This window comes from Hakea prostrata, chromosome 7, assembly GCF_041222555.1.
Source record: "Hakea prostrata isolate BN-2017 chromosome 7, UWA_Hpros_2, whole genome shotgun sequence".
Classification (NCBI taxonomy): Eukaryota; Viridiplantae; Streptophyta; class Magnoliopsida; order Proteales; family Proteaceae; genus Hakea; species Hakea prostrata.
The window spans coordinates 955,843-979,675 of NC_142606.1; the positions used below are offsets into that span (position 1 = coordinate 955,843).

Consider the following 23,833-nt stretch of genomic DNA (forward strand, 5'->3'; position numbering starts at 1 on the left):
GACATCCACTTTTTCCACTTTTCTTTCACAATATAGTAAGATTTCTTTAGCTAAACTAGTTCTGATTGAAGCCAAATGAGATGGTTGTTTAGCTTCATCAATACTTAAATTTGCATTGAATAATTGGGTGGTTTTTTTTCTTTTTTTTTTCCCAGAATAAATAAATAAAAATAAAACAAGTTACACCTCAATGCAATGACTTTACTGAATTCGGGCACATTAATACAAGCTGCAACTCAATGAACTTAATGGTGCAGCACTTGGGAAACAAGCGAACACAGAGTTGCATCCTCGAGCCCACAACTCTTTAACATTCCTTGTAATATAGATCTGATCCTGTGTGAGCACCTAGCTTGTTCCATGGGCAGCCTGTGTATGTTAATTGTCTGTTGGAGTATTAAGAATTGAATGGACGGGAATGAGGGGACATATATTAGATTTTAATGTCAAACGCCAACTGACTTTAGTTGAATTTATAGAGTCGTAAGTTTTTAGGTGAGAAGTAATGAATAATTGGTTTGAGTTAGAAAAGAGAGAGAAGTGAGAAACTACACTAGGGTTTAAATGGTTTTGTTTGAATAATGCAACTTATGTCAACGGGATTTTACGTTTTTAGTGTAAAAAGATGAATCTTTAGATTTCATGAATCTAGAGATTTTCACAACCAAGTGGGTATAAATCTTGCATTCAAATCTCTGTATTCACGTAACCAAACAAACCCTTTTAAATGAGAAGTCACATCCTTACATGTTTTTTAATGAAGAATACATAGGACCAAAGTCATTGTTCTTCACTCGATTAAGACTCTGGTAGTTGTGATCTTGGAGATTCTCTATATTACAAGTGTTGTAAAGTTTGAGGGACACGAAGTACTAGATAAGAATTTGAAATTCTATAAAATATTAATGAAGATTCTCAAAAATTATGATCAGCTTCAAATATTACTTAAAACAAGGTAGAGTTCTCATCACTTTCATGTGTATGTTCAGATAAGATAAAGTCCCTGTTATCTTTATCTGCTTTAGAGTTGGTAGCAGATAGGTTTTACAAGCCATAGCATAAGCTTGAGGAATGAGGATGAATGGCAGTTAGGATTTGGGGTGATTTTCTAGAAATGTCTTTAACAACAAGAAAGTGAACCTCACCCAGGAAGAAATAACAAAGAAGCATGCATTTCAAAATCTTTGCCTTATGAGCATTCTAGGGCCATATGGTTTGGTGTGGGACTTACCGGAATTATCGAAGCACACTCCCAAAACTCTCTGATCAGGCTTCTGCATAATTGGAATAACATCTATTTCCCGGAGAAGAAGATCAAACATGAGATGTTGAGTCTCTGTTTCTTCACTTGCTGGAGTTTATGGCTGGCTCGGAATGACCTCTGCTTCAACAATATTAAATGGAATCCAGATCAGATAGTAGATCGAGCAAGGAAAGCATTCCGGTAATTTTGGAATGGATCGCGGCAACCTTCACTTACCCGTCTAGGGTTTGGGAGCCTCCCGACGAGATGGGATGAAAATAAATTCCGATTTCTCTTGTCCCACCGATAACGGGCAGGGATTTGGCTTTCTTCTAAGAAATCGATGGGATTTGTAGTAGAGCTTTCTCGATTCCCGGAGATTGTTGCAGCACCCTCGCGGCGAAGCCATGGCTCTCGGGGCGAAGAGAGGGACGAGAAGGCACGGGAAGACCCCCCAGGATGGAGACGGGGAGAGAGCACAGCCAAGCGGGGGGACCAGAGGGCAAGGAGGATGCAGCGGAAGGCCACCTGACAAGTAGGATGGTTTGGCATCCACGGTGAAGCTTGTACTCAGGATGTCTTGGGCTCTTGTCCCCTCTTAATTAAATCTCCTTTTCCAAAAAAAAAAAATCTTTGCCTTATTTTCAGCTTTAACAACAGGACACCGTGGGTGATTTTAACAATAGGGAATAACAGGGATTGGTTGAATCTTACCAACCCCACAACCAGAAAAAGAGAGTGTGTGAGAGAGAGAGAATTCAAGAAGAAAAACCAATACAATATTAAGATAAGCAGATAAGATTGGAGAATGATTAGTCAAAGTACAGAGTTGACCAGAGATTTATCTTTTTTAAAAGTTTGCTTTCCTTGCAAGGACATGCATGTACAGACGAGCATCACTACTGTAACATAATCAGGTTTGTAGCCCAGGGCGCTAGGGCCTAGGGTAAAATTTAATTTTATCAGATTTGGAATTTTTTTACCCCTGCAAACTGGGCGGCTCGCCCACCAATTTCGGGAATGCCAGGAGGGCATGCATCCAAGTAGTCTCTTCATTACTGAGTCTTACCTGCATTCCTTAATGGCTCTTTTACCTCTTCTCGTCCATATCCACTCCGACTCTTTCTCTTTCTCTCACTCTCTCCCCCAAATCGAAACTAATTTTAGTAAACTGATGAAAAGAAGATGCACAACCCAGTCTAGTAAAGACGTCTCAGATTCACGTGCTTCTCTCAATAGAATTCATAGTTAAAGAAACAGGAAGAAAAAAGAAAGAAAAGATTTTAATCTCTACAGTAGCAGAAAAGGGATCCCTCCAGATCTCTGTTACTTTTTCTTTTTTTTCAAAATTCTTTCATTTGTTGAGATGGGTATGCAGTGGTTTTGTGGATTGATTCTTCTGGGTTGGGTGGTGGTGTTATTGGGCTGTGTTGATGGAGCACCGCTTGAGCATTTGGTCTTGAAGTTGCCTGGCCAACCGAAGGTTAGTTTCAGGCAGTTTGCAGGGTACATAAATGTGGATAAGAAGACTGGCAAGAGTTTGTTTTACTATTTTGTTGAAGCAGAAGGGGATGCAAAGAAGAAGCCCCTTACTCTCTGGTTAAATGGAGGTTGGCTTTCCTTCTTCTCTTACTTTTGATTTTGTCCTCTTACTCATGAATTTTCTTCTCCTGTTACTTTTTATGCTCTGGTTCTTCTGTGATTCTCCTTTCTTTGAATGCTTAGGCGTTCTTAATTGGAATTGTTACACCTGTGTTCTTCAATTGGATTTATGAGCTTTTTCTTTTCTTTTTTTTTCTTTTTCTTTTTCCTGTTTACTATTAGTATTGTTTTATTCCTGCCCATAAGCTGTATTCTGTACCCACTCCCCTAAATGTCTGTGTTGCTCCATCTCAATTTATTTTCTCTTTCTAATTCATCAGCAAACTGCACATCTGCAATAGGATGATTCTGTAATCCTACAGCGTTTGGGCTGAGTGGCTATGTGATAGAGAATTGATACGGTGGAGGTTAGCTCCGATCTGTTTTATGGAAACCACCCTGTTTTGGTCTCTCGTTAAAGAAATATCATCATCTCATGTGAATCACCAATCTTATTACTGATGTAAATAAATTTGCTATATCTAATTAGCTTCTCCCATCTGTGGGTGAGGTTTAACATGAAATCAATGATGCTGCTGGGATAGTAACTGAAGTCTAAGAGAATCAAAAGCTTGCTTAACTAGACTTCTTCATTGTTGGTATTTTCTCTTTAAAAGAGTGGGATTGTTCTATCTACTAGAGAAGGGAAAAAAGTTGGATTGTTCTTAGCACAAAATGTATTACATGATCCAGCCCACCCGAAACACAAGTTAAACATTGCAGCTCTAGCAATTCATGTGGAAGATATCTGAAGAACAACCCCATATATCCTAGTCTATGAAGTTTTACATGCTGACTTCAACAATGGCATTTTTGTTTTCAGGTCCGGGATGTTCCTCAGTTGGTGGAGGTGCCTTTACTGAGTTGGGTCCCTTCTTTCCTAGAGGAGATGGTCGAGGCCTTGTGATAAATCCACAATCATGGAACAAAGGTTTCATAATATAGACAATCTAATTTTAGTCAAAAACATTTTTAATATCACAATTTCATCTAGGTTTCCTTATTCCTTTTCTCTATCTCTTTGTAGTATCAAATATCCTTTTCATTGAGTCTCCCGCTGGAGTGGGATGGTCTTACTCAAACACATCATCAGATTACACCTGTGGGGATGACTCCACTGGTAAGAAATATTTGGTCCCTACTTCCTTCTGGTTAATTTATGGTACATTCTGGGTAGTGGATTTTGAGAATGATGAATCATAAGTAACTTCTCTGAGATTGATCTATGTAAGGTCTGATGCAATTTCAAAATATTGATTTTGGCAGCGAGGGACATGCGTATATTCCTTGTGAAATGGTTTGCTAAATATCCGGAGTACAAGTCAAGAAATTTTTTTCTTACTGGAGAAAGCTATGCAGGTTTGGAAACTCATAACCTGTCTTCTTCAATTTCATTAGGACTGTTCAACATTATTTTGAATACAGTAAAATAAGCTACATCATTTTTCCCTCCTCACCCAACAGTATTTTTCATTATTCATCTTGATGTATTTGTAGGCCATTATATACCACAACTGGCAAATGCTTTACTGGATCACAATATGCACTCAAATGATTTCAAGTTCAACATTAAGGGAGTAGCTGTAAGAGAATTTTCTTGGACATTTATAGATCTTATTCTGTAGTGTTAATTTGACTGATTCATCTAAAAGAAAATTCTTATTCTGTAGTGTTAATTTGTCTGATTCATCTAAAAGAAAATTCTTACTTTGTTTTATCTCTGCTGCTGTTTATAGGATCAATGAATTACATTTGACTTTATCTTTGCTTTCTGAAATAGATCGGGAATCCACTTCTTAGACTTGATAGGGATACCCCATCAGTTTATGAGTTCTTCTGGTCACATGGGATGATTTCAGATGAAATCGGCCTCACCATCATGAATGAATGTGATTTTGATGACTATACCTTCGGTAGTCCTCACAATGTGACACTCTCATGCAATGCTGCTATTGCGGAAGCAAATAAGGTGGTTGGAGATTATATAAATAATTACGATGTGATCCTTGATGTCTGTTATCCATCTATTGTGCAGCAGGAGCTCCGAATGCGAAAATTGGTCTCTCTCTCTGTCTCTCTCTGTCTCTGTCTCTGTGCCCCCCCCCCCCCCCCTCATTCTCCCTCTTTGTGTTCATATGCCAACTGTGAAACTGTTACTTTGTAGGCTACTAAGATGAGCGTGGGGGTTGATGTCTGCATAACCTCTGAGAGAAGTTTCTATTTTAACCTTCCAAAAGTTCAAAAGGCTCTTCATGCAAATCTTACCAAGTTACCATATAGGTGGTCAATGTGCAGTAAGTGAGTATTCTGCCTATTAATCTTGTACTTCTCATTGTTTCCTATTGCCTTTATCCTATGGTTTAATACATAGATCAACCTTAACATTATAAGTATACAAAAGGAAACAATAAACAAGTCTGTAAATTGTCCTTTGGTTCTTACCATTAACTTTTGTCTTTCCTATCACATGTTAGATGTACATTCATAATCCAGGGACATCCAAATTCTAAGCATACAAAAACCAGGTGGAACCTTTTCTTGAGTTTTTCTACACTAATTAAAAGTTATCTTAAAGAAGGAAAAAATGATCATTCTCTGCTGTAGCAATTTAGTATGAGGAACTCATCTGGTAGTAATGAAAATCCTTACTGGTTGACAGTGCACTCATTTAAGCCATGTGGGGAATACCTTTGCTAAAACATCTACCTAGCTAATGATCGAAAACTAGATGGCACAATAGATCACACTGTCTCCTTCTCTTGTCAGAAAGTATGTTATGACAACAGAACTACACTGAAACATTCCATGAATCTGAATGTATTGATCATCCAGTAAAGTTGATCTCAATATTTGATCCATGTGAAAGCCATTTGTGGGCATGCGATGAACTGCACACAGCAACCTTCCTGCTTCGTTTTATTTGACTCAATAAACTTTGGCGGGTTACATGTTCGCAATAGTTTCCTGTCATCTACAAGAATTGTTTCTTTCTGATAATTTTAGAGATTCACGATTAATCCTTCCTTACATTGACAAAGAATCAACATTTGTGTATTGAGTATTTGAGTGCCATTTGATTCCCAACCATGAAAGAATCCAAGTTAGGCATCTTTAACAGATGGCTGAAGTCTTTACCAAAAAAAAAAAAAACAGATGGCTGAAGTCTTGATTTCCCTGTTAACAAGAGTGGTAATTAGTTTAACAGGAATATTTTTTGGAAGTAATACAAATTGTTCCTTCTGATTTAAGTTTTTGTTTTTGTTCAACTGGCACAGTGTACTGAATTACAGTGATACTGATGGCAACACTAACATGCTCCCTTTGCTGAAGAGGATAATCAAAAACCATATACCTGTCTGGGTTTTCAGGTGAGTCATTCTGAAATCCTCGGAAGATGTTAAAGAAAGAGGAAGTTAAGTGTCATTATCTGCTATTGTACATTTGTTTAGCACCAAGAGTAACATGTTAATTGGACTTCAGTGGGGATCAGGATTCTGTTGTACCACTGTTGGGATCAAGGACTCTCATAAAAGAACTTGCTCATGATCTGAACTTCAATATCACAGTTCCATATGGAACTTGGTTTCACAAACAACAGGTATTTAATTAGTGTGCTTATAGCTCGTGATCTTTTTCATGAGTATTTCACTTTCAGTTCAATAAGGGTCCCTCTACACCCTAATGTACAACAGCTCTATAATATTTGTACCTAGGTACATTCTTTCTGACGTATATACTGTTTTGTTTCTGGTTCCTGGATATATAGGTTGGAGGTTGGGTTACTGAGTATGGAAATTTATTGACTTTTGCAACGGTTAGAGGTGCTGCCCATATGGTCCCCTATTCACAACCTGGAAGAGCTTTCCATTTGTTTAGTTCGTTTTTGCGTGGGAAGAGACTACCAAATACAAGTAAAATTCCAGCAGTTTGATTGAAAAGCTTGGAAGAACACTAGTGTTGGAGAAAAGGAGTGGCAAGGGAATGACTGAGGTATAGTTGAGAGTATAATCCCGGATGTAACCTTGGATGGAATCAGGGAAGGATTTGAAATGTTATAAAGTTAAAAGTCATTGATTTATTCATGATTAAATGCTAATCATGACTTTATGGAAACTGATTCTACAGAATTATCCAGTCAAATGCTTTTTTGGATTTTGAAATGAAGAATTGAAGATCCATGAAAATACTGCCTCTTCACTAGGAAATGTTTGTCTTAACCCCCTCCCCTGGCCCTACAATGGTATTGAAGAATCAACGACGAGTATGATTTAAATTGAACTCACGACCTCTTCACCCAGAATCCAGACTCAGCCGAAGTGACTTCGGTTTTGGGCTGGCCCAAGAACCCAAGGTACACAATCGTCTTTGCATGTGAGATTGTCAGCATATATCCCGCTAATATGGGAATTAAATATTGATGAAACTTTTTAACAAATAATTAATGAAAAGCTTCGTTGATGTAACTGCTTTATTTTATTTTATTTTTTAATAATTAATGCAACACTTTCTTACAAAAAATTTTAAAAAAAAAAAATGCAAATCTTTACCTAATAAATGGTTGGGAGTTAGCCAATGATTAGGTGCCCCTAAACTGTCGTACGAGGCGTGCACACCACTCTATCCCTCGACGGCTGAAGCCTGAACCGATCGAGCGTCCCATCCTTTTGGGTTACGCAAGAGCAAGAGCAAGACGGATCTAGTTTTTGTGGGGTCCACGCAATCGGTTCATATCTAATTGTGTTGTGTTTGATCATGCGATTGCGCTCCATCTAAGCACAAGAATTCTTCCTAGTTCCTACATCTACGTTCTACAAAAGCGAAAAGAGAGAAACCTAAGCACGACGAGTGTTTGTCTGATCTGATCTGATCTGATGCGTTTACTTTACGCCTGTTTCGCCTGTTTTGGAATCAACGACATCGAAAGGTCTTAATTTCCAGGGAGTTCGAACTTCGAACTTCGAAAGCTCGACCGCACCGACAATTTTTATTGTTTTCTCGGTCCTTCCCAGATCCAAAGCCCATATGCCCATGGATAGGCAGTAGGCCCATCTCTTCAGCCCACCTCTAACCCCTCTGTCTGTCTGTCTGTCTGGAGTTTAGTAATAACTAATAACTAATAAGTCTCTCGAAGTCTCTCCTTTGTCTTCCTTTCTGACCGCTCGGCTTGAAGCCAATTCCCAATGAACTCATCTCCCCTCGCGGAAGCCACATAAAGCTGTAAATCTGCAAATTCCTTCTTTCCCATCTTCGAGTGCCTCTTCCAGATTTCGATCTCAGTAGCTAGCAGTCTGTGGGTTTCTTTATCCGAGCTGATCTCTGATTCTTTCAACTGCTACATGGGATCGGTTCTCGGTGGTGGTTCGGCGTTCTCTGCGAGTACTTGTATGGTATTCTTTCTCTCCTGAAGATTTGGTCTGCAATCTGAAATGGGCTTATGATTCTTGCCAATTTTACCGGGTTCTGAGTATGTATCGATTCTCATTGTTCAGGTTTCGATTGAGTTGTTCAATGTAATGCTTCGGTTTTGTTGGATATAGAGGCAGATGGCTTCTTGGAGATTCTCATCACGGATGATATCCTTACACAGTAACCATTGATGCAGTTCTTATATTTTTGGCGAGGATGATTGGGCTGGTGACAAGATTTAGCCGGAGTACTTCAGGTAGGAAGAACTTGAGCTTTGGCAGTCCAAGAACCGTGTGCAGAAAAACCTGGGCGTCGCCGTATTTCCAGATATGCTTCTTGATAGTCTCTTCTTTATGCTTTATAACAGTAATGGGCTGTGCGTATCAATACGTGTTCCCCAGTCTTGCGAAGGACATCGAAGGGACTGGGCAGGGTGGCAATGTTCTCAATTCCGAATTCACTAACTCGACAGATGCCTGTGAGTATTTCGATGGCATCTGGGAACAAGATTACAGTTATCCTCTATACAATAGCTCAGAATGTCCTTTCGCTGAACGAGGATTCAACTGCTTGGCTAACGGGCGCAAAGATAGTGATTATCTTAAATGGAGGTGGAAACCCAGGAATTGTGTCATCCCAAGATTTAATGTGCAAAGAGTGTTAGAAATGCTTCGTGGCAAAAGGGTTGTCTTTGTTGGTGATTCTATGGGTAGAACGCAGTGGGAGTCTTTGATATGCTTGTTGATGTCCGGGGTACCGGATAAGAAGAGTGTTTATGAGGTCAATGGGAACAAGATCACCAAGCGGATTAGGTTTCTGGGTGTACGCTTTGCTTCGTTCAACTTCACGATTGAGTTCTTTCGCTCAGTTTTCCTAGTTCAGCAAGGCTCGGTTCCTAGAAATGCGCCAAAGAGGGTTAAGTCAACGATCAAGCTGGACAAGTTGGATGAAATAAATAAAGAGTGGATAAATACAGATGTTCTTATATTCAATACAGGACATTGGTGGAATCATGAAAAGCTTTACGACACGTAAGTTTCAAATGGGTTATTGTGAGTTCTATTTCTGGATCAATCCAAACTCAGTATTTCCCGTTTTTTTTTTTTTTTTTGGTTTGGTCTTAGCATAAGTGATAAGGGATGTTCTAGAAATGAATGTTAATTTTTCATTTTATGATTTGTGGAAAAGCTTAATAATTATGCGAACTAGTTCCCTTGTTTTTCTCTCTTCTCTCTGTCACCATGCCATTTAGATTTTAATTTCACTCAATGATTATTCAATATTCTCCATTTTCATACTAAATTTTGGAAGATGATCTGATACAGTAAAAGAAAGCAGAAGCAAATTTTGATGGGACCCTTGGTGAATTATCATCCTGTTAGTGCATATATCAAAGTTTAGCCTCAAACAACTTTCAGAAGTGAAATCCAGTAAGAAAAGATCTACAAATCTCTTTCTCCTCAACTAAAGTGGAGAAAAATATATAAGGCTTCATAAGATTCCTTATATTCTCCAGAGCAATCTGTCAAAATCTTATTGTTGGTTCTGTAGACGTTATGATTTTGTCAAAATTATTCAATTACTGAGTGTGACTCAAGCATCATCCTTGAAGGGAATCTCCTATTAAATAGAGTTTGCATACATTTAACTTAATATCCTGTATCCCCCAAAAGATGAACGAGCATTCAATAATCCATGTGGGAGCATCTACAGTTGGAGAGGGTTTGGTTCTGTTAATTGCGGACTTTGGTAAAAGAGATGATGTGGGAGCCTCTATGATTGCAGTTCATAGTAATGCTGGCTAGGGGCTTATTCCTTCTGTTCTAATGCTTTTGGGTGCCATATGACCAGTGGATCAAACGTGGGGACTTTTCTTTATTTATTATTCTAAGAAATCCTAGGGGCTTGTCAGTTTTGGAATCAATTACTAGTCAGTGATGACAGTAATTGGTTTGACTTTGAATCAAAGGATGTGGTTTTTGTTTTAAATTTAATTAAGAATGTATTAGTTGGAATCATGTAAGGTATTGGACTAGGTTTGGAACAGAATTGAGCCAAGGATTTTTGGTGGGCTACATATATCATTGTATAGAATTTACCTTTCCTTTGAAACTCAAATCATCTGAAACGTTGGTTTTATGATTTCAGAGGATAGGCCTCCTCCCAGAGTTTGACGGCCAAACCAAGTTTTATTCTTTATATTTCTTCAAGTCGAGATTTTCCTCAGTCATCCTCCTACTATTTCTGAACTCATCCAATCAATCTGTTCTTCACATTTATCTTTATTTGATTTTCAAGTTCTATTAATTGCAGTATCCAGTGTTGTGATAGTCATTAGACAGCTTGTGATCAAGTTATAAATTTTCAAGTTGGATTAGGATTACAGGTTTATTTGGTACAAAAGTTTTATTACTCGTTCAGTCCTAACCATAATTGGTTTGGGTCAAAGTAGGACTTAGTTTATGCTTGTGATATTTATTAGGTGAATTGATGGTAAGTTTGGGACTTTAATGTAGATTAGAATTTAGCAGAGAGTTTTGGGCCATATACCATATACAGCCTTCTCTTTGAGTTTTCTCCCTTTTAATTGACTACAACTCAGCTTTAGAAAATTGTTCTCCTCCCATGATTTTGTTGGTTAAAACCTAATTTTCTCTTTTCTCATTTAGTCAAGACTCATTTTCTATTTCTGCTACAACTTGCTCGACTTAAACAATCCTATCCATCGGGGCACTCTGTTCAATATTCAAGTTTTGCGCATATTTTTGTGATTGACTGCAAGGTTTAGTATCCATGTCATAATAAAATAGAATAATAGATGGTTTCATGGTTACTGATATCTGTTGATTCTCTTCCTTCTCTGTTGATCTACCTTTGGATTCAATAGTTTATTTTCTTATCTGCTCTATATTCTAACTCTGAAAATTGTGCCCTTTCCTTCTCTGTTTGTTTTTCCTATCAGTTTCTTAAACTGTTTGGAAAATGCTCTCCAATGACTTTCTCTGGATGTTTTTCCCACAGAAAATAAGAAGGAAGAGCAAATAGCATGCACATCCTTGATTCGAAACAGTTCACAGGTCACCCACCTGTTATTTGGACATTTACATGGACCTCCGTCAGACTATTGTGGGGCTTACAAGTAAACCATGTCTATTAAGTTGAAACCATTTGTTGAAGCTAAGCAGTCATAAATGGCCAATTACCCATTGTTAGTGCAGTTTAGCCTTTTATTGTTATATTATAAAACCTAAACCCGTCTATCCAACCCTGTCTTCCATTTCACCTCTTCTTGTCAAAACAATACTTTAGGCTGTATGGTTGAATGATCATTTGGATCTGTCAAGCCCTCTATTTATGAAAGTTACATCAATAACCCCTCCCTACTTTATAAATTAGAGTTGTGGGGAAGAGAAGTTCGAGCATATATGTCAGACATGCTCAACTTGGATGAACAAGCATGGAAAAGTTTTCCTTCTAATCCCTTAGTGAATGTATCAACAAGCAGATCACTAAACTTCACCAAGGGTACGCAAAATCAATCCATTTTCTAACTTTTCTTTGATAGAGTGTCAGTTGATCTCCATCTGCTTGGTATGTATGATGAGCTGGATTATGGGATGTGTTGATTGCAGCCTTATTGTCTCATTGTAACTGTACCAAAACCCAGAACTTTAACCAGCACATGTAAATGGTGGCAGAAAAATAGAGGGGAGAGAGAGAGAGAGAGAGAGAGAGAGAGAGAGAGAGAGAGAGAGAAACAATGGAATAGAAGAATGGGAATGCAAAGAGAACTGCTGCCAGCTCTGAATAATGTGAGGGTGACTTGTCTTTTTTATAAATAAATTCCATAGAAAGTTACACTAGAAAAGGAAACTAATTCCTTGTAAGCAGAGAAGAGAAAATAGGAAGCCCATGAGAGAAACAAGCTAACCTAGAATAGGAAACATAGCCAAAAAGATAGTAACCAGCCTGTTAATCACACTAGGAACAATCCCCTTATTCATGATATATATCTTAATACATATGCAATCAAGCTGGAGTAATCAAGCTGGAATATACATATCAAAATCTCCAGCTTGAAACACTGAAATACTAAAAGTGGCACCAGTCTTGAATGGTGAACTTAATTCAGGAAGCAGTATCAACTGAAGCCCGTCAACCATCAGCAACAAGCAAAATAGGTGGCAGTAATCTCCCGAAGGAATGATAAAAAAGTGTAGCTACATCATTAGCAGCCTGGAGTAGGTGGTACTATTCACAAAGAAAGATGCAAGTACAGCTCCAATAGCTAAGACAAAAGCTCTTTGAAAACAAGGCGGGTTGTTGGTGGTAATCTTCACAAAGAAAGAACTGCAGCTAAGCCATTCTCAAAGTGAGTTTTGCTTCTTGGGTTTGGTGAATACTGAGTTGCAGTTTAATAATAGTGGGACTAGCAACTGGGGTGGGGGCAGGGGTAGGTGATGGGATCGGCAGTGGGGGTGAGGGTGGTGTAGCAGGCATGAGGAGGGGGAAGAAGATTGAAAGAAAAAATCAGAAGGCAAAGTTGTCTTTTAGATTTCAAGATAATATAATTAATGATAAAAACGTATTTTACCTTTCAAAGCTAACAGCTCACTAACACTATCGGCCTTGACGGGTACAACAATGACAACAACAACAATAAGCCTTGTCCCAACTAAATGGAGTAGGCTACATGGATTATTGCCTTCCAATCATTTCTGTTTGAGGCCATGCTAGATACGAGGCCTAAGCTATGCATATCATTTCTCACCACTTCTCTTAGGGTTATCTTAGGTTTGCCCATAGCTCTTCTAGTTCCTTCATTCTAGATTATATCACTTCTCCGTACAGGGGCATTTATAGGTCTCTGTTGAACGTGGTTGTGCCATCTCAAACGACTTTCTCGAAGCTTATCACTTATGGGAGCAACTCCCAGACCAACTCTAATATGATAATTTATTATTTTATCCTTCCTAGTTATTCCACTCATCCATCTTAGCATCCTCATTTTTCTATACTAAGTTTATCTATATGATTCTTTTTAATAGCCCAACACTCTGCACTGTACATCATAGATGGTCGAACGACGGTTCTATAGAATTTTCCTTTGAGCTTTAATGGAGTACATTGAGCACACGATACCCCAGACGCACCTTTTCACTTCATCCACCCTATTTTAATCCTTTGGGAAACATCATCCTCTATATCACCTCTTTTATTTATGATTGAACCTAGATACCTAAAACAATCACTCTGAGAAATCTCCTTACGTCAAGTTTCACCACCTCATCGTCTGTCCGTTCACGACTAAAGTTAGAAACTAAATATTTTGTCTTCATTCTACTTAGTTTAAAGCCTCTTGATTTCAAAGTTGTTCTCCATGATTCTAACTTGGTATTAATCCCTACTTGAGTCTTATTTATCAACACAATATCATCAGCAAAAAGCATACACTAAGGGACCTCGTCTTGAATTTCTTTGGTTAATTCATACATTATAAGTGCAAATAAATATGGACTTAAAGTTTATCCTTGATGTAGCCCAATTGTAACTGGGAATTCATTACTTTGTCCCCCCACTGTTCTTACACTTATCACCGAACCATCATATATATCCTTAACTATGTCCATATATTTACTTGTAACACTTCTTTTTTCTAGTACTTGCCAAATTAAAGCTCTAGGAACTCTATCAAAAGTTTTTCTAAAATAAATATCATATGAAGGTCTTTCCTACACTCCTATACCTTTGCATAAATCTCCTAATTAGGTAAATAGCCTCCGTTGTAGATCTTCTTGGTATAAACCCAAATTGGTTCTCCGAAATTGTGGTCAAGTGTCTTCAACGGGTTTCAATTACTCTCTCCCATAATTGCATAGTATGATTCATCAGTTTAATGCCCCTATAGTTATTACAACTTTGAATATCTCATTTATTTTTGTAAATTGGAACTACAATGCTTCTCCTCCATTCGTCTAGCATTTTCCCTGTGCTTATAATCTTATTAAACAACTTAGTCAACCAAACTAGCCCGTGGGTTCCCTAGCTCTTCCATACTTTTATTAGGATTTCATCAAGACCTTGTGTCTTGCCTAGTTTCATCTTCTTTAATGTTTATTTTACTTTGACCCTTGGAATTCTCTGTTTGAAAATTAGTGCATTGGTGAACGGCGTAATAGTCCGAATCACTTAAAAGTATGTTCGTTTAGTAGACTAAAGAAACAGATTTCTCATCTTTTCTTAATGTCCTCATCATATTCTAGTACTTTACCATCTCCATTTTTAGTACATCTTACATGGCCAAGATCTCTACTCATCCTATCCTTTATTTTGGCAATCTTATAAATAGATTTTCCCTTCCTTCGTGCCCAACTTATTGTATAACTCTTCATACTTCTTCCCCCTTCCTTTTCCCGCAATTTTCTTAGCTTTATTTCTAGCCAACTTATACCTTTGAAGATTTTCAATATCCTTTAGTTCTTTGTCATATCTTAAAACTAGTTTTATTATTCCTAATGGTAGCTTGAACCTCACTATCCCACCACCAAATCTCTCTATAAGAATGGAGCTTTTTTTATTATTCCCCTAGGACATCTTTAGTCACATTCTTGATACACATAGCCATCTCACATCTCAATCTACCATCTTATCCAGGAAGTAACCCCCAGAGGGGTTAGACACATATAACAACCCGTCTATGGGCAATAAGTTTCCACTTTCCATCTTTGCACTAAACTATCACCTCTAGTTAGGAAGAAGCATTTGGCTTCTATGATGTCCCTTTTGAAAGTTAAGCCTCTCTTTGTTCATAGCGGCACAAAATCTAAATTGAGATCCCCCATCCCTCTCCAAAAACATATCCTCCAGGATGGCCTCTTTGACCTTCCCAAATGCCTTTAGATCACCCCATAATTTTTCTATGAAGGAAAAAAGAGAGCATAAAATTAGGCTTCTTTCTCTGCTGCAGTTATCACTTTTTTTATTGCTGTGTGAAGGGTCTTCTGTTTGTATTGCATACTCAACTAATGCGGAAAGATTAGTGCTATACCCAAGCCCAGGTGAAAGAGGAAGGTTAGTGCAGCTAGCATCATGAAATACAGATCCAAACCTGTAGCATGGATTTATACAATTTATTGAATGCATTAAACAAACTACAGTGACATCTCTAAGTTTTCAGATGATGTGTCCCTATGGGACTTCTGTCTATTTTGGACATTCACAAAGTATGCCCATGTGTTATATTTGATACTTCAGATACTTGCGGTCATACCAAGATGTTCCATAAAATGTTGATACTTGATACATCTTTGGATGGTCCATCTCATCAAGCTTTATGATAATATCATCCGGCTATCTTTTCGGATGTCAAAATTACATCTATTCCATCTTCAATTTACCAATGGATCTCATATGGCAAGCTTAACTTTGATGGAGCTTTCCTTGTAGCACGTAATTGATTTAATACGTACTTTGGGAATTTAGCATGCTTTAAACTGTGGGTGCATTGGTGATGTGATTTTATTTCATCATTATGTGTGTGGTGTAATCCTTACTTTTGGTTCTTCAACGTACTTAAGTCCTGTCTTGTATCCATTTGTAGAAATTTTCTAAAATGTTTTTCCAGACAGGGGCTGCTATTTCCAGGTCGGTGGATCAGTGAAGCTCGGAATGCCAATTACTACTGGTTTCAGAACTGCATTACAAACTTGGGCATCATGGGTTGAGACCAGGATCAACACAACTAGGACACACGTTTTCTTTCGAGCATACGAGCCTTCTCATTGGAGGTACTTTTACAGTTACAATTCATAATGGATCTCATTTTTCACTAGTTATGGTAGTTTATGAACTTAAAAGGTGTCTATAACTTATCATCTCAACCCAATCAACTGGAACTAGTGGCCCTATTGTGGTTCATTCTAGAAACCATTATGTTGAATTCTAGGAGCTTACTGGATGAGGCTTCACTTCTGTGAAAATATTAAAATATGGAATAGAAAAGATACCATAGAGAATTTGTTTCTTCTGAGTTTGCTCATCCTTGGGAGTTATAAACTGGCAGAGAGGCAGTACCAGTAGCTTTCATTATGTGGAATGATATGTGCCACCAGGTCTGTTTTATGATTGGCTGCTGGAGATCCTTACAAATGAATTATTTGTTCCATTCAAAAGGATATTTTAAGTGTTTCTGTAGGTAAAGACGGGATCTCCTCACTGTGGGCTAACAGAAACTTGGTCCTTTTTCTTCTTCTTCTTCTTCATTTTCTTTTCTTTTCTTTTCTTTTCTTTTTTTCAGTTTCTTGTTGAGTTGCATGTGAAAATTTCTTCATTATTCAGACCATATCTTTAAGTATGGAGGAATTGATAGATTAGTGCTTGTTTCTACATCAGTTATCTGCCCCACAGGCAATGTAAAGTTCCACACTCTCCGATACTGGATCTTAAAATACAGGCCCAGAACGCATTCACAGACGTTGTTTCAGAAGTTGTGAAGAATATGACATCTCCTGTGACGATTCTTAATGTAACTACCATGGCGGCTTTCCGGAGTGATGCACACGTGGGCCCTTGGGGTGATAATCCGTTGATATCTGACTGTAGCCATTGGTGTCTTCCTGGAATCCCTGATGTGTGGAATGAGATCGTCTTCTCTTGTCTGCTTGCTGGTCGCAGTGTTCTTCCATTGCCATGAAATGGAGCATTGTAAGTCTTGCATTCCCCAGTTCATTTTTCAATCGCATGGGTTCCCGTTTTTGCATATTTTGTACGAGTTGGATAGTATGATTATTTCCTTATGGTAAGGAGTACTGGGAATCGTTTCTTCATTGTTGAACCTATTAGATTAATCACACAATTAGGGAAGAAATTTTTTCTCTTATTCCTGGTTAATTTAGTTATGTCAGATTGCGTTTGAAAGTGACTTATGGGGTTTAATTCGCTTAGGTTTGTGATTGGTTTTTATTACATTTATTGTTATTGGTATCGGTATTTTCATTCATCTACCATCTTAACTTTTTGCAGGTGGGTGCTGAAACAGCGTCGTCAAAGAATCGATGGCGCAAAGCGGTTTGTAACAGAAATTCTTTCTCAATCATTCTTTTAATTTTTTGGGAGTACAGGATAGACTCATGTACGTGACAATTCTTTGGGAGAACAAAAGATCCGTTTTGCTTTACATCAGAGATTCTTGAACGTGGAAGCTGATCATCACTCATCAGAGCCGAGAGAAAAGGAACGAATTTTGCTCACACTACTATGTACAGATTTCTGTCACTAGGGTCGATCGATAATGAAAATTGTTTTCACTCGATTACATCCTCAGGGGGAGTTTTGTCGTCCGCAAGATCGAACCCATGATCTCTCCACTGAGAAATATGGATCTTACCGCTCTACCAATGCAGAATTTTATTTATTTCAACCTAACAGGAAGGTTATCGGTGATTTTTGCTCTTTACTTGTGAGAATTGGCGAGTTATATTTGTTTCAGTTCCCTTGTATTTATGGGAATTGGTGAGTTGTACAATTTGTTTACCCGTTATGCTTGTATTTGTGGGAATTGGTGAGTTGTACAATTTATTTACCCCGCTATGCCGGAAGTAATATCATGTCATAATCTAATAACTTGTACATTGTGGTGTACTCAACAATTTCACTCATAATCTAGAGCTAGAGCTAGCGCTAGCAGAGGTTCGGTTAAAGAGTCCAGATCTGCGACCCCGTCGGGGAGCACTTCCGACGGCTTTTCCACCCCAAAATACAGGAGGCCCAAGGGTGGGTGATGAGAGTTTTTTTTTTTTTTTTTTCTTTTAAATATTTTTCAGCTGTGGGCCCACTGATTTTGTGGTGGTAAACCCAACGGGGTGATGATCCGGATTCTCAGTAAAAGGCCAAGCTTTAGGTTCAACGAATTAATTACCAGTACTGCTGCTACTCATATGTGATGTGAATTTGTGGCATGATAAACAACATGGTGCAATGTTGACCCAACATTAAGTTTGGTGCAAAATTAGAAAGGGAAAGGTCCCTCATTTGGCTAAGGGATAAAAGTGGTATAGGGTCCTTTGGCTACACTGTCTTTAGTTTAAAAAATAAAAATATATACATACCAAAAAAAACACACCCATCATTTGACTTCAATTTTCTAAATGTTATCATTGATATATTCCTTTTGAGGTTTGAAGTCTTCATATGTATCAAGTTTTTTTTTTTTTTTTTTTTTTTTTTTTTCCTTTTTTTGGGCTGAGAAGATAAACTTCTATTCATGGTTAAAACATGTACATATATAGTTAGGTAAACACGTTTTTAGGTTTAGATAGTACAAGAATACATACTTTGAAGGTTAAGTTTATGAACTAGTTTAGAATATTTATATAACCAAGTTGATACACGCACGAAGTTGAGGGGCTATCTTGACATAGTACATGAATATATCCATAAAAAGAGAAATAAAAACAATAAAAGCCTTTGCCATATGGATAGTATTATTTATAGTATTTAAAAAATTAAAAGAAAAACTTTAAAAATTTTGATGGAAGAGAATGACACGATGGTACCAAACATTTTTTTACCAAAACTACTAACAAGTAACTCAGTGGCAAAGTTGGTTTTAAAACTTGAGTTGTCAAATTGTTGTTTGCACAAAATTAGCAACAACTGAAACAGACTACTATGAACCAATAATTACATTCTACACCCCCCGAAAACTTAAAAAAAGAGGTAAAAAAATAAAAACCAATAAATGTAAGAGAACAACAGAATACCCTTTACATTAATTGACTCAGTTGTAAGAAAGACTTTCTTCCAAACCTTAAATGACATTAGTGTTTTTTGGTATGCTTTCATTGACTCAGTTGTAAGAAAGTCTTCCAAACCTTAAAAGACATTAGTGTTTATCAGTGTACTTTGGTTACTTTAAGAACATGTAATGTCTCAAATGATGTAAGCCTATATCTTTATATACCTTGCAGACAATCAAGACATTCTTAACTATTATCCTTTAAAATGGTTAATGATTTTGAACTCATACATACCTCCACGAGATAAAGGAAATCTTAAATCTAATTAAAATACAAGATTCCTTCTCTAATGTCGAAGAATTCACCTCTAAACCTAAATGAGAAATTGAAAAAACGAGGTTTTCCTCGAAGCAGTCTCCAGCTTGCTTCTGATCATGCTTAGTATTTTTTTTTTTTAATTTGTTATTTGCTGTAATTTTTCCTTTTTAGTATTTTCTATAAGCCCATATATTTATATGGAATAAATATTTATATAAATATCAATAAGGAGTGCTTTAGAATTTGAGATTATCGTGATTTAATAGATTTTGTAATTGAAAATGGACAAAGTGCTGATATTTTTTTATTTTATTTTTTTTCTTATTTCTTTTGGATTCACAACAAACCCAATAACTGGGATTGTTGCTGCTGCCACTAGATATACAAAAGCATATAAAGACGACACTACAGAATATAAAAAGCCCATGACTAACTGAAATCGGATGTTAGAACTGAAATTCAATGATTTATTATTTAATGATGATTCGGTTTAGAACAACTTGACGATATAACTAAATAAATAAATAAATAAAATATTAAATTAATCCGAAAGGTAGACTTGTTATTTATTACATGGATGTCTAGTTGTTTTCGATGTAACCAAAGAAAGATACCACATGCTTAAGCAGTATCCACAAGTGGATTGAACAGCACGTACTTTACCTAATTAGCCACAGGCCGAAAGGAAAGCATTAACAGTAATTACTACACACATGAAAGCTAGGTAGCTATCATATCTGAATTTTCAGCCATGAGTTTCTTGTACGTAGTCTATGTGTTTCCATCGGTATGGTTTTTTCAAGTCAATTAAGCACCCTGTCTGTCCCTAGGATCTCTCTTCTTGTTCTGTGTGTGTTTCTCTTTTCATTAATGCTTGTTTAGCTCTATTAGTTTTGGATCATGGATCCAGCATTTATTTTTCTTGGGAAAAGGAAAAAGAAACTGTATATGATCCATAAATTAGGAGGATTACCCTCCAAATCATAAATTAATTGCATTAGCCAGTAATATGATAATAGTAAGTATATAACAATTAATTGATGAAGATTTTCACACGTAAAAATTATATAATCTAATAATTGGCGTTTTAAGTAAGTAGTATCATAAACTTATAACACTAATTAATAGCGCTACACCATAACGGCGGGCAATAGTTGGTTGGAAATGCTTTGTACATGATGGTAAAGTAGTTCATGGAGGAGATATATATATACTTGCTTGCACGACAAATTAAGTTGAATTCCATTGACTTCAGTTATATATAAGCACATGACATGATTTGTGAATAAGTAACTAACTTATAATAAGAAGAAGCTGAAATTTGACATACATACATACTTACAGTTGAACTGAACAGCATATAGGAGGATATCACTTGGTAAAATTAATTTTATCTTTGATAAATACACATGTTGCAATGCCCTAATAGTCCGAATCCATCCAAAATTGTCAATTTTTAAAAAAGCCTAAAACTAGTACTAATTACTACGTCTGAACCACGTACATGCAAAAACAAATACAAATACAAATATTGGAACCATTCCTTCCTACTACCACTCCCAGCACGTCTCTTATCATCAAATAGTAGCAGTTTCTAGTTTCTGTTTCTCTACCCAAAGAAAGAAAGAAAGAAAGAAAATAATAATAATAATAGTGATAGTAGCAGTTTTCTAATTAACATAAATGACTAGCTAGCTAGCTAGCTAGCAAAGGCAAGAGAGAGATCTAACTTAACTCCTCTCCTATATATAGGATAGGGGGATACAATACATTACTCCCAAGCTTTCTCATCTCATCATCTCTTGCAGGCAGGCCCTCCCTTTGCCAACCCAGCAGAAAGAAAGAGAATTAGGATAGTAAGTAAAGTAGTGCTCCTAATTAATCAATCAAATATGCTGCACTACTCCCAGCTGATCCCTCTCCGCCAGCAGCCACTGCACCAGATCTCCCCCCTGCTGGGAAGCCCAATGAGGAGAGACGGTGGGTGGCGCCGGAGAAACCCGGTCTCAAAGGCCATTGCCGCCGCCGCCGCCGCCAGCAGCACCACCTCAACCTCGTCCTGGGGTGAAAGGTCCTCTGAGGTCGCACTCGATGCCTCAGGAGAAGCAAGAGATCTTCAAGACCCTGAATGGGTGGGCTGAGGATAATATCCTGCCACTACTAAAACCAGTGGAGCAATGCTGGCAGCCACACGATTTCCTGCCGGACTCTTCGGCGCCGGCAGATGTGTTCGAGGGTCAGGTGAGAGAACTACGCGAGCGAGCTCGTGGGTTGCCGGACGACTACTTGGTGGTGTTGGTGGGTGACATGATCACCGAAGAAGCACTCCCCACGTACCAGTCCTTCGTAAACCGGCACGATGGGGTTAAGGATACGACCGGATGCAGCCTTGATGCTTGGGCCACATGGAACCGTGGTTGGACCGCTGAAGAGAACCGCCACGGCGATCTCCTCAGAACCTACCTCTACCTCTCTGGCCGCGTCAACATGCCCATGATCGAGCGCACCATCCAGTACCTCATCGGCGGTGGCATGGTCAGTATTACTATTAGTCTATTACTACACATACAGACATTCTCTCAACTGTCATGTCATGTCATGTCATATATATGCATGTTAGACATAAATACTACTACTAGGCTGGCTGGCTGGCTGGCTCAATCTAGAGCTCGTGTATCAAAATCAAAATCAAAATTAAAATTGAACCACACACATATAACATACATACGATTAAATGTAAATGTAAATGTAAATGTAACCGTGTGTGTGTACGTACGTTGTACAGGATACCGGAACCGAGAACAATCCTTATCTGGGTTTTGTTTACACGTCGTTTCAAGAGAGGGCGACGTTTGTATCGCATGGCAACACGGCGCGCCTGGCAAAGGAACACGGAGACGCAACGTTGGCACGCATATGCGGAAGCATCGCGGCCGATGAGAAGCGGCACGAGAATGCGTACGTCAAGGTGATGGAGAAGCTCCTGGAGGTGGACCCCAACGATGCCATGCTGGGGATCGCCAACATGATGCGTAAGACGATCTCCATGCCGGCATACCTCATGTACGACGGCGTCGATCCCAATCTCTATGAACACTTTGCTGCCGTCGCACAGAGGCTGGGTGTCTACACAACCGCCGACTATGCCGACATACTGGATTTCTTGGTCGGACGCTGGAAGCTCGAGAAGCTACAGGGTCTCAACACTGCCGCCCAAGAAGCTCAGGATTTCGTCTGCACGTTGGCCCCCAGGTTCCGGAAACTGCACGAACGAGCCCAAGAGCGAGCCCGTAAGGTAGACAAACCCCAGACCATTAGCTTCAGTTGGATCTTCGACAGGGAGGTGGCTTTCTAACTCAATTGATCTCCTCACGTTGCAAAGGGAAAAGGGCACCTCACGCGTAGCTGATGATATATAATAAATATATATATATATATATATGACATTTAAAAAATAAAATAAGGAAATTAATTAATTGATACTACTGTAATTAACACGTACGTAATATACGATTTACTCTGAGAATATGAAGGAAATTGGTGCACCCGTGGGTGCTGATATGCCATAGCTATATGTCAATGGGAAGTCAACATGGGTAGATATGTTGTTCTGTTCTCATCTCAAAAGGAGGCAGAGGACGCCGTGGCGGTTTTCTCTTTTCTCTTTTTTTTCTTACATTTTATTTATTATATATATGTTGTAATTGTAATCCCCTTCTGTTTGGTTGAAGAAAATAAAGAATCCATCCAAAGATAATATTTGACTATCTTGGTTGATAAGAATTTAATGTAACTATACTTAAATAAATATCATTCTTTTTTCTATAGACAAAGGATTTTTTTTTTTTTTTTTATACTTAAAGATAGACAAAGGAATTACCAACCAAAAAAAAAAAGACAATAATCAAGTGGCCAATTTAAGTACTAAAGAAGAAAAGAAGAATAAAAAAAACCAAAATATGCCAATGGAGGAGTAGTAGGATGGTTAGGAACCTGCTTCTCAGTGGAGAGGTCATGGGTTCAACTCCTACCGGCGGCATATGTAATATCCATATCCCCATATATAAAAAAAGCGCCTTTGTACCAAAAAAAAAAAAAAACCAAAATATTTAGAAGCCAGTCTATGAGGACTCAAGATATTAAACTACACCCTACGAACGAACGGGATCTAACAACTCCAACATCATTAAGAAATCGAAGGGACTTGGTTTCTTTTCTAAGTATGAGATCTACATAGAGTCAGTCCCCTTTTTCTCTTGCAACCCACACAATTTGTGTGAAGCCAATATAGAGGATTTAATCAGGCAGGAAATGAAAAACCGCAGGACAGGAATACTCCAGGAATATGAAACCAATTAAGAAGGGGCAGTTAGGCAGGCAGGCAGGCAGATGCTCAATTGTGAAACCAAACTCCAAGGTAGCCCAGGTGGCAAGAGTTGATTGAGTGAATGTGTAGGAGTTTGTTATGCATAAGAGTTGGTTAGAATGG

The 23,833-nt window shown here is 38.0% G+C and overlaps 3 protein-coding genes across 3 annotated transcripts; all 3 read left to right on the plus strand.

Moving 5' to 3' along the window:
- Window positions 1-2,313: 2,313 nt before the first annotated feature.
- Window positions 2,314-7,203, plus strand: LOC149008807 (serine carboxypeptidase-like 42). Its single transcript, XM_089161609.1, has 10 exons — window positions 2,314-2,853; window positions 3,708-3,815; window positions 3,912-4,004; window positions 4,151-4,243; window positions 4,382-4,467; window positions 4,665-4,943; window positions 5,049-5,182; window positions 6,160-6,252; window positions 6,365-6,482; window positions 6,651-7,203. The coding sequence occupies exons 1-10, from the start codon at window positions 2,610-2,612 to the stop codon at window positions 6,813-6,815; spliced, it is 1,413 nt and encodes a 470-aa protein (XP_089017735.1). The 5' UTR covers window positions 2,314-2,609; the 3' UTR covers window positions 6,816-7,203.
- Window positions 7,204-7,996: 793 nt separating this feature from the next.
- TBL7 (TRICHOME BIREFRINGENCE-LIKE 7) lies at window positions 7,997-17,406 on the plus strand. Its single transcript, XM_089162066.1, has 4 exons — window positions 7,997-9,321; window positions 15,919-16,077; window positions 16,682-16,993; window positions 17,312-17,406. Exons 1-3 carry the CDS (start codon window positions 8,507-8,509, stop codon window positions 16,980-16,982), a joined length of 1,275 nt encoding a protein of 424 aa, XP_089018192.1. The 5' UTR covers window positions 7,997-8,506; the 3' UTR covers window positions 16,983-16,993; window positions 17,312-17,406.
- Window positions 17,407-21,253: 3,847 nt separating this feature from the next.
- On the plus strand, window positions 21,254-22,699 carry LOC149008809 (stearoyl-[acyl-carrier-protein] 9-desaturase 6, chloroplastic-like). Its single transcript, XM_089161424.1, has 2 exons — window positions 21,254-21,879; window positions 22,130-22,699. Exons 1-2 carry the CDS (start codon window positions 21,436-21,438, stop codon window positions 22,697-22,699), a joined length of 1,014 nt encoding a protein of 337 aa, XP_089017550.1. The 5' UTR covers window positions 21,254-21,435.
- Window positions 22,700-23,833: the final 1,134 nt, after the last annotated feature.

Bases quoted from the DNA above. Each gene is read 5' to 3' on its own strand.
- LOC149008807 (XM_089161609.1), top strand. From the start codon at position 2,610: ATGGGTATGCAGTGGTTTTGTGGATTGATTCTTCTGGGTTGGGTGGTG. The intron at 4,244-4,381 runs GTTTGGAAACTC...ATGTATTTGTAG, and splicing joins TACTGGAGAAAGCTATGCAG to GCCATTATATACCACAACTG. The intron at 5,183-6,159 runs GTGAGTATTCTG...CAACTGGCACAG, and splicing joins AGGTGGTCAATGTGCAGTAA to TGTACTGAATTACAGTGATA.
- TBL7 (XM_089162066.1), top strand. From the start codon at position 8,507: ATGATTGGGCTGGTGACAAGATTTAGCCGGAGTACTTCAGGTAGGAAG. The intron at 9,322-15,918 runs GTAAGTTTCAAA...TTTTCCAGACAG, and splicing joins CATGAAAAGCTTTACGACAC to GGGCTGCTATTTCCAGGTCG. The intron at 16,078-16,681 runs GTACTTTTACAG...TTTCTACATCAG, and splicing joins TACGAGCCTTCTCATTGGAG to TTATCTGCCCCACAGGCAAT.
- LOC149008809 (XM_089161424.1), top strand. From the start codon at position 21,436: ATGCCTCAGGAGAAGCAAGAGATCTTCAAGACCCTGAATGGGTGGGCT. The intron at 21,880-22,129 runs GTCAGTATTACT...TACGTTGTACAG, and splicing joins ACCTCATCGGCGGTGGCATG to GATACCGGAACCGAGAACAA.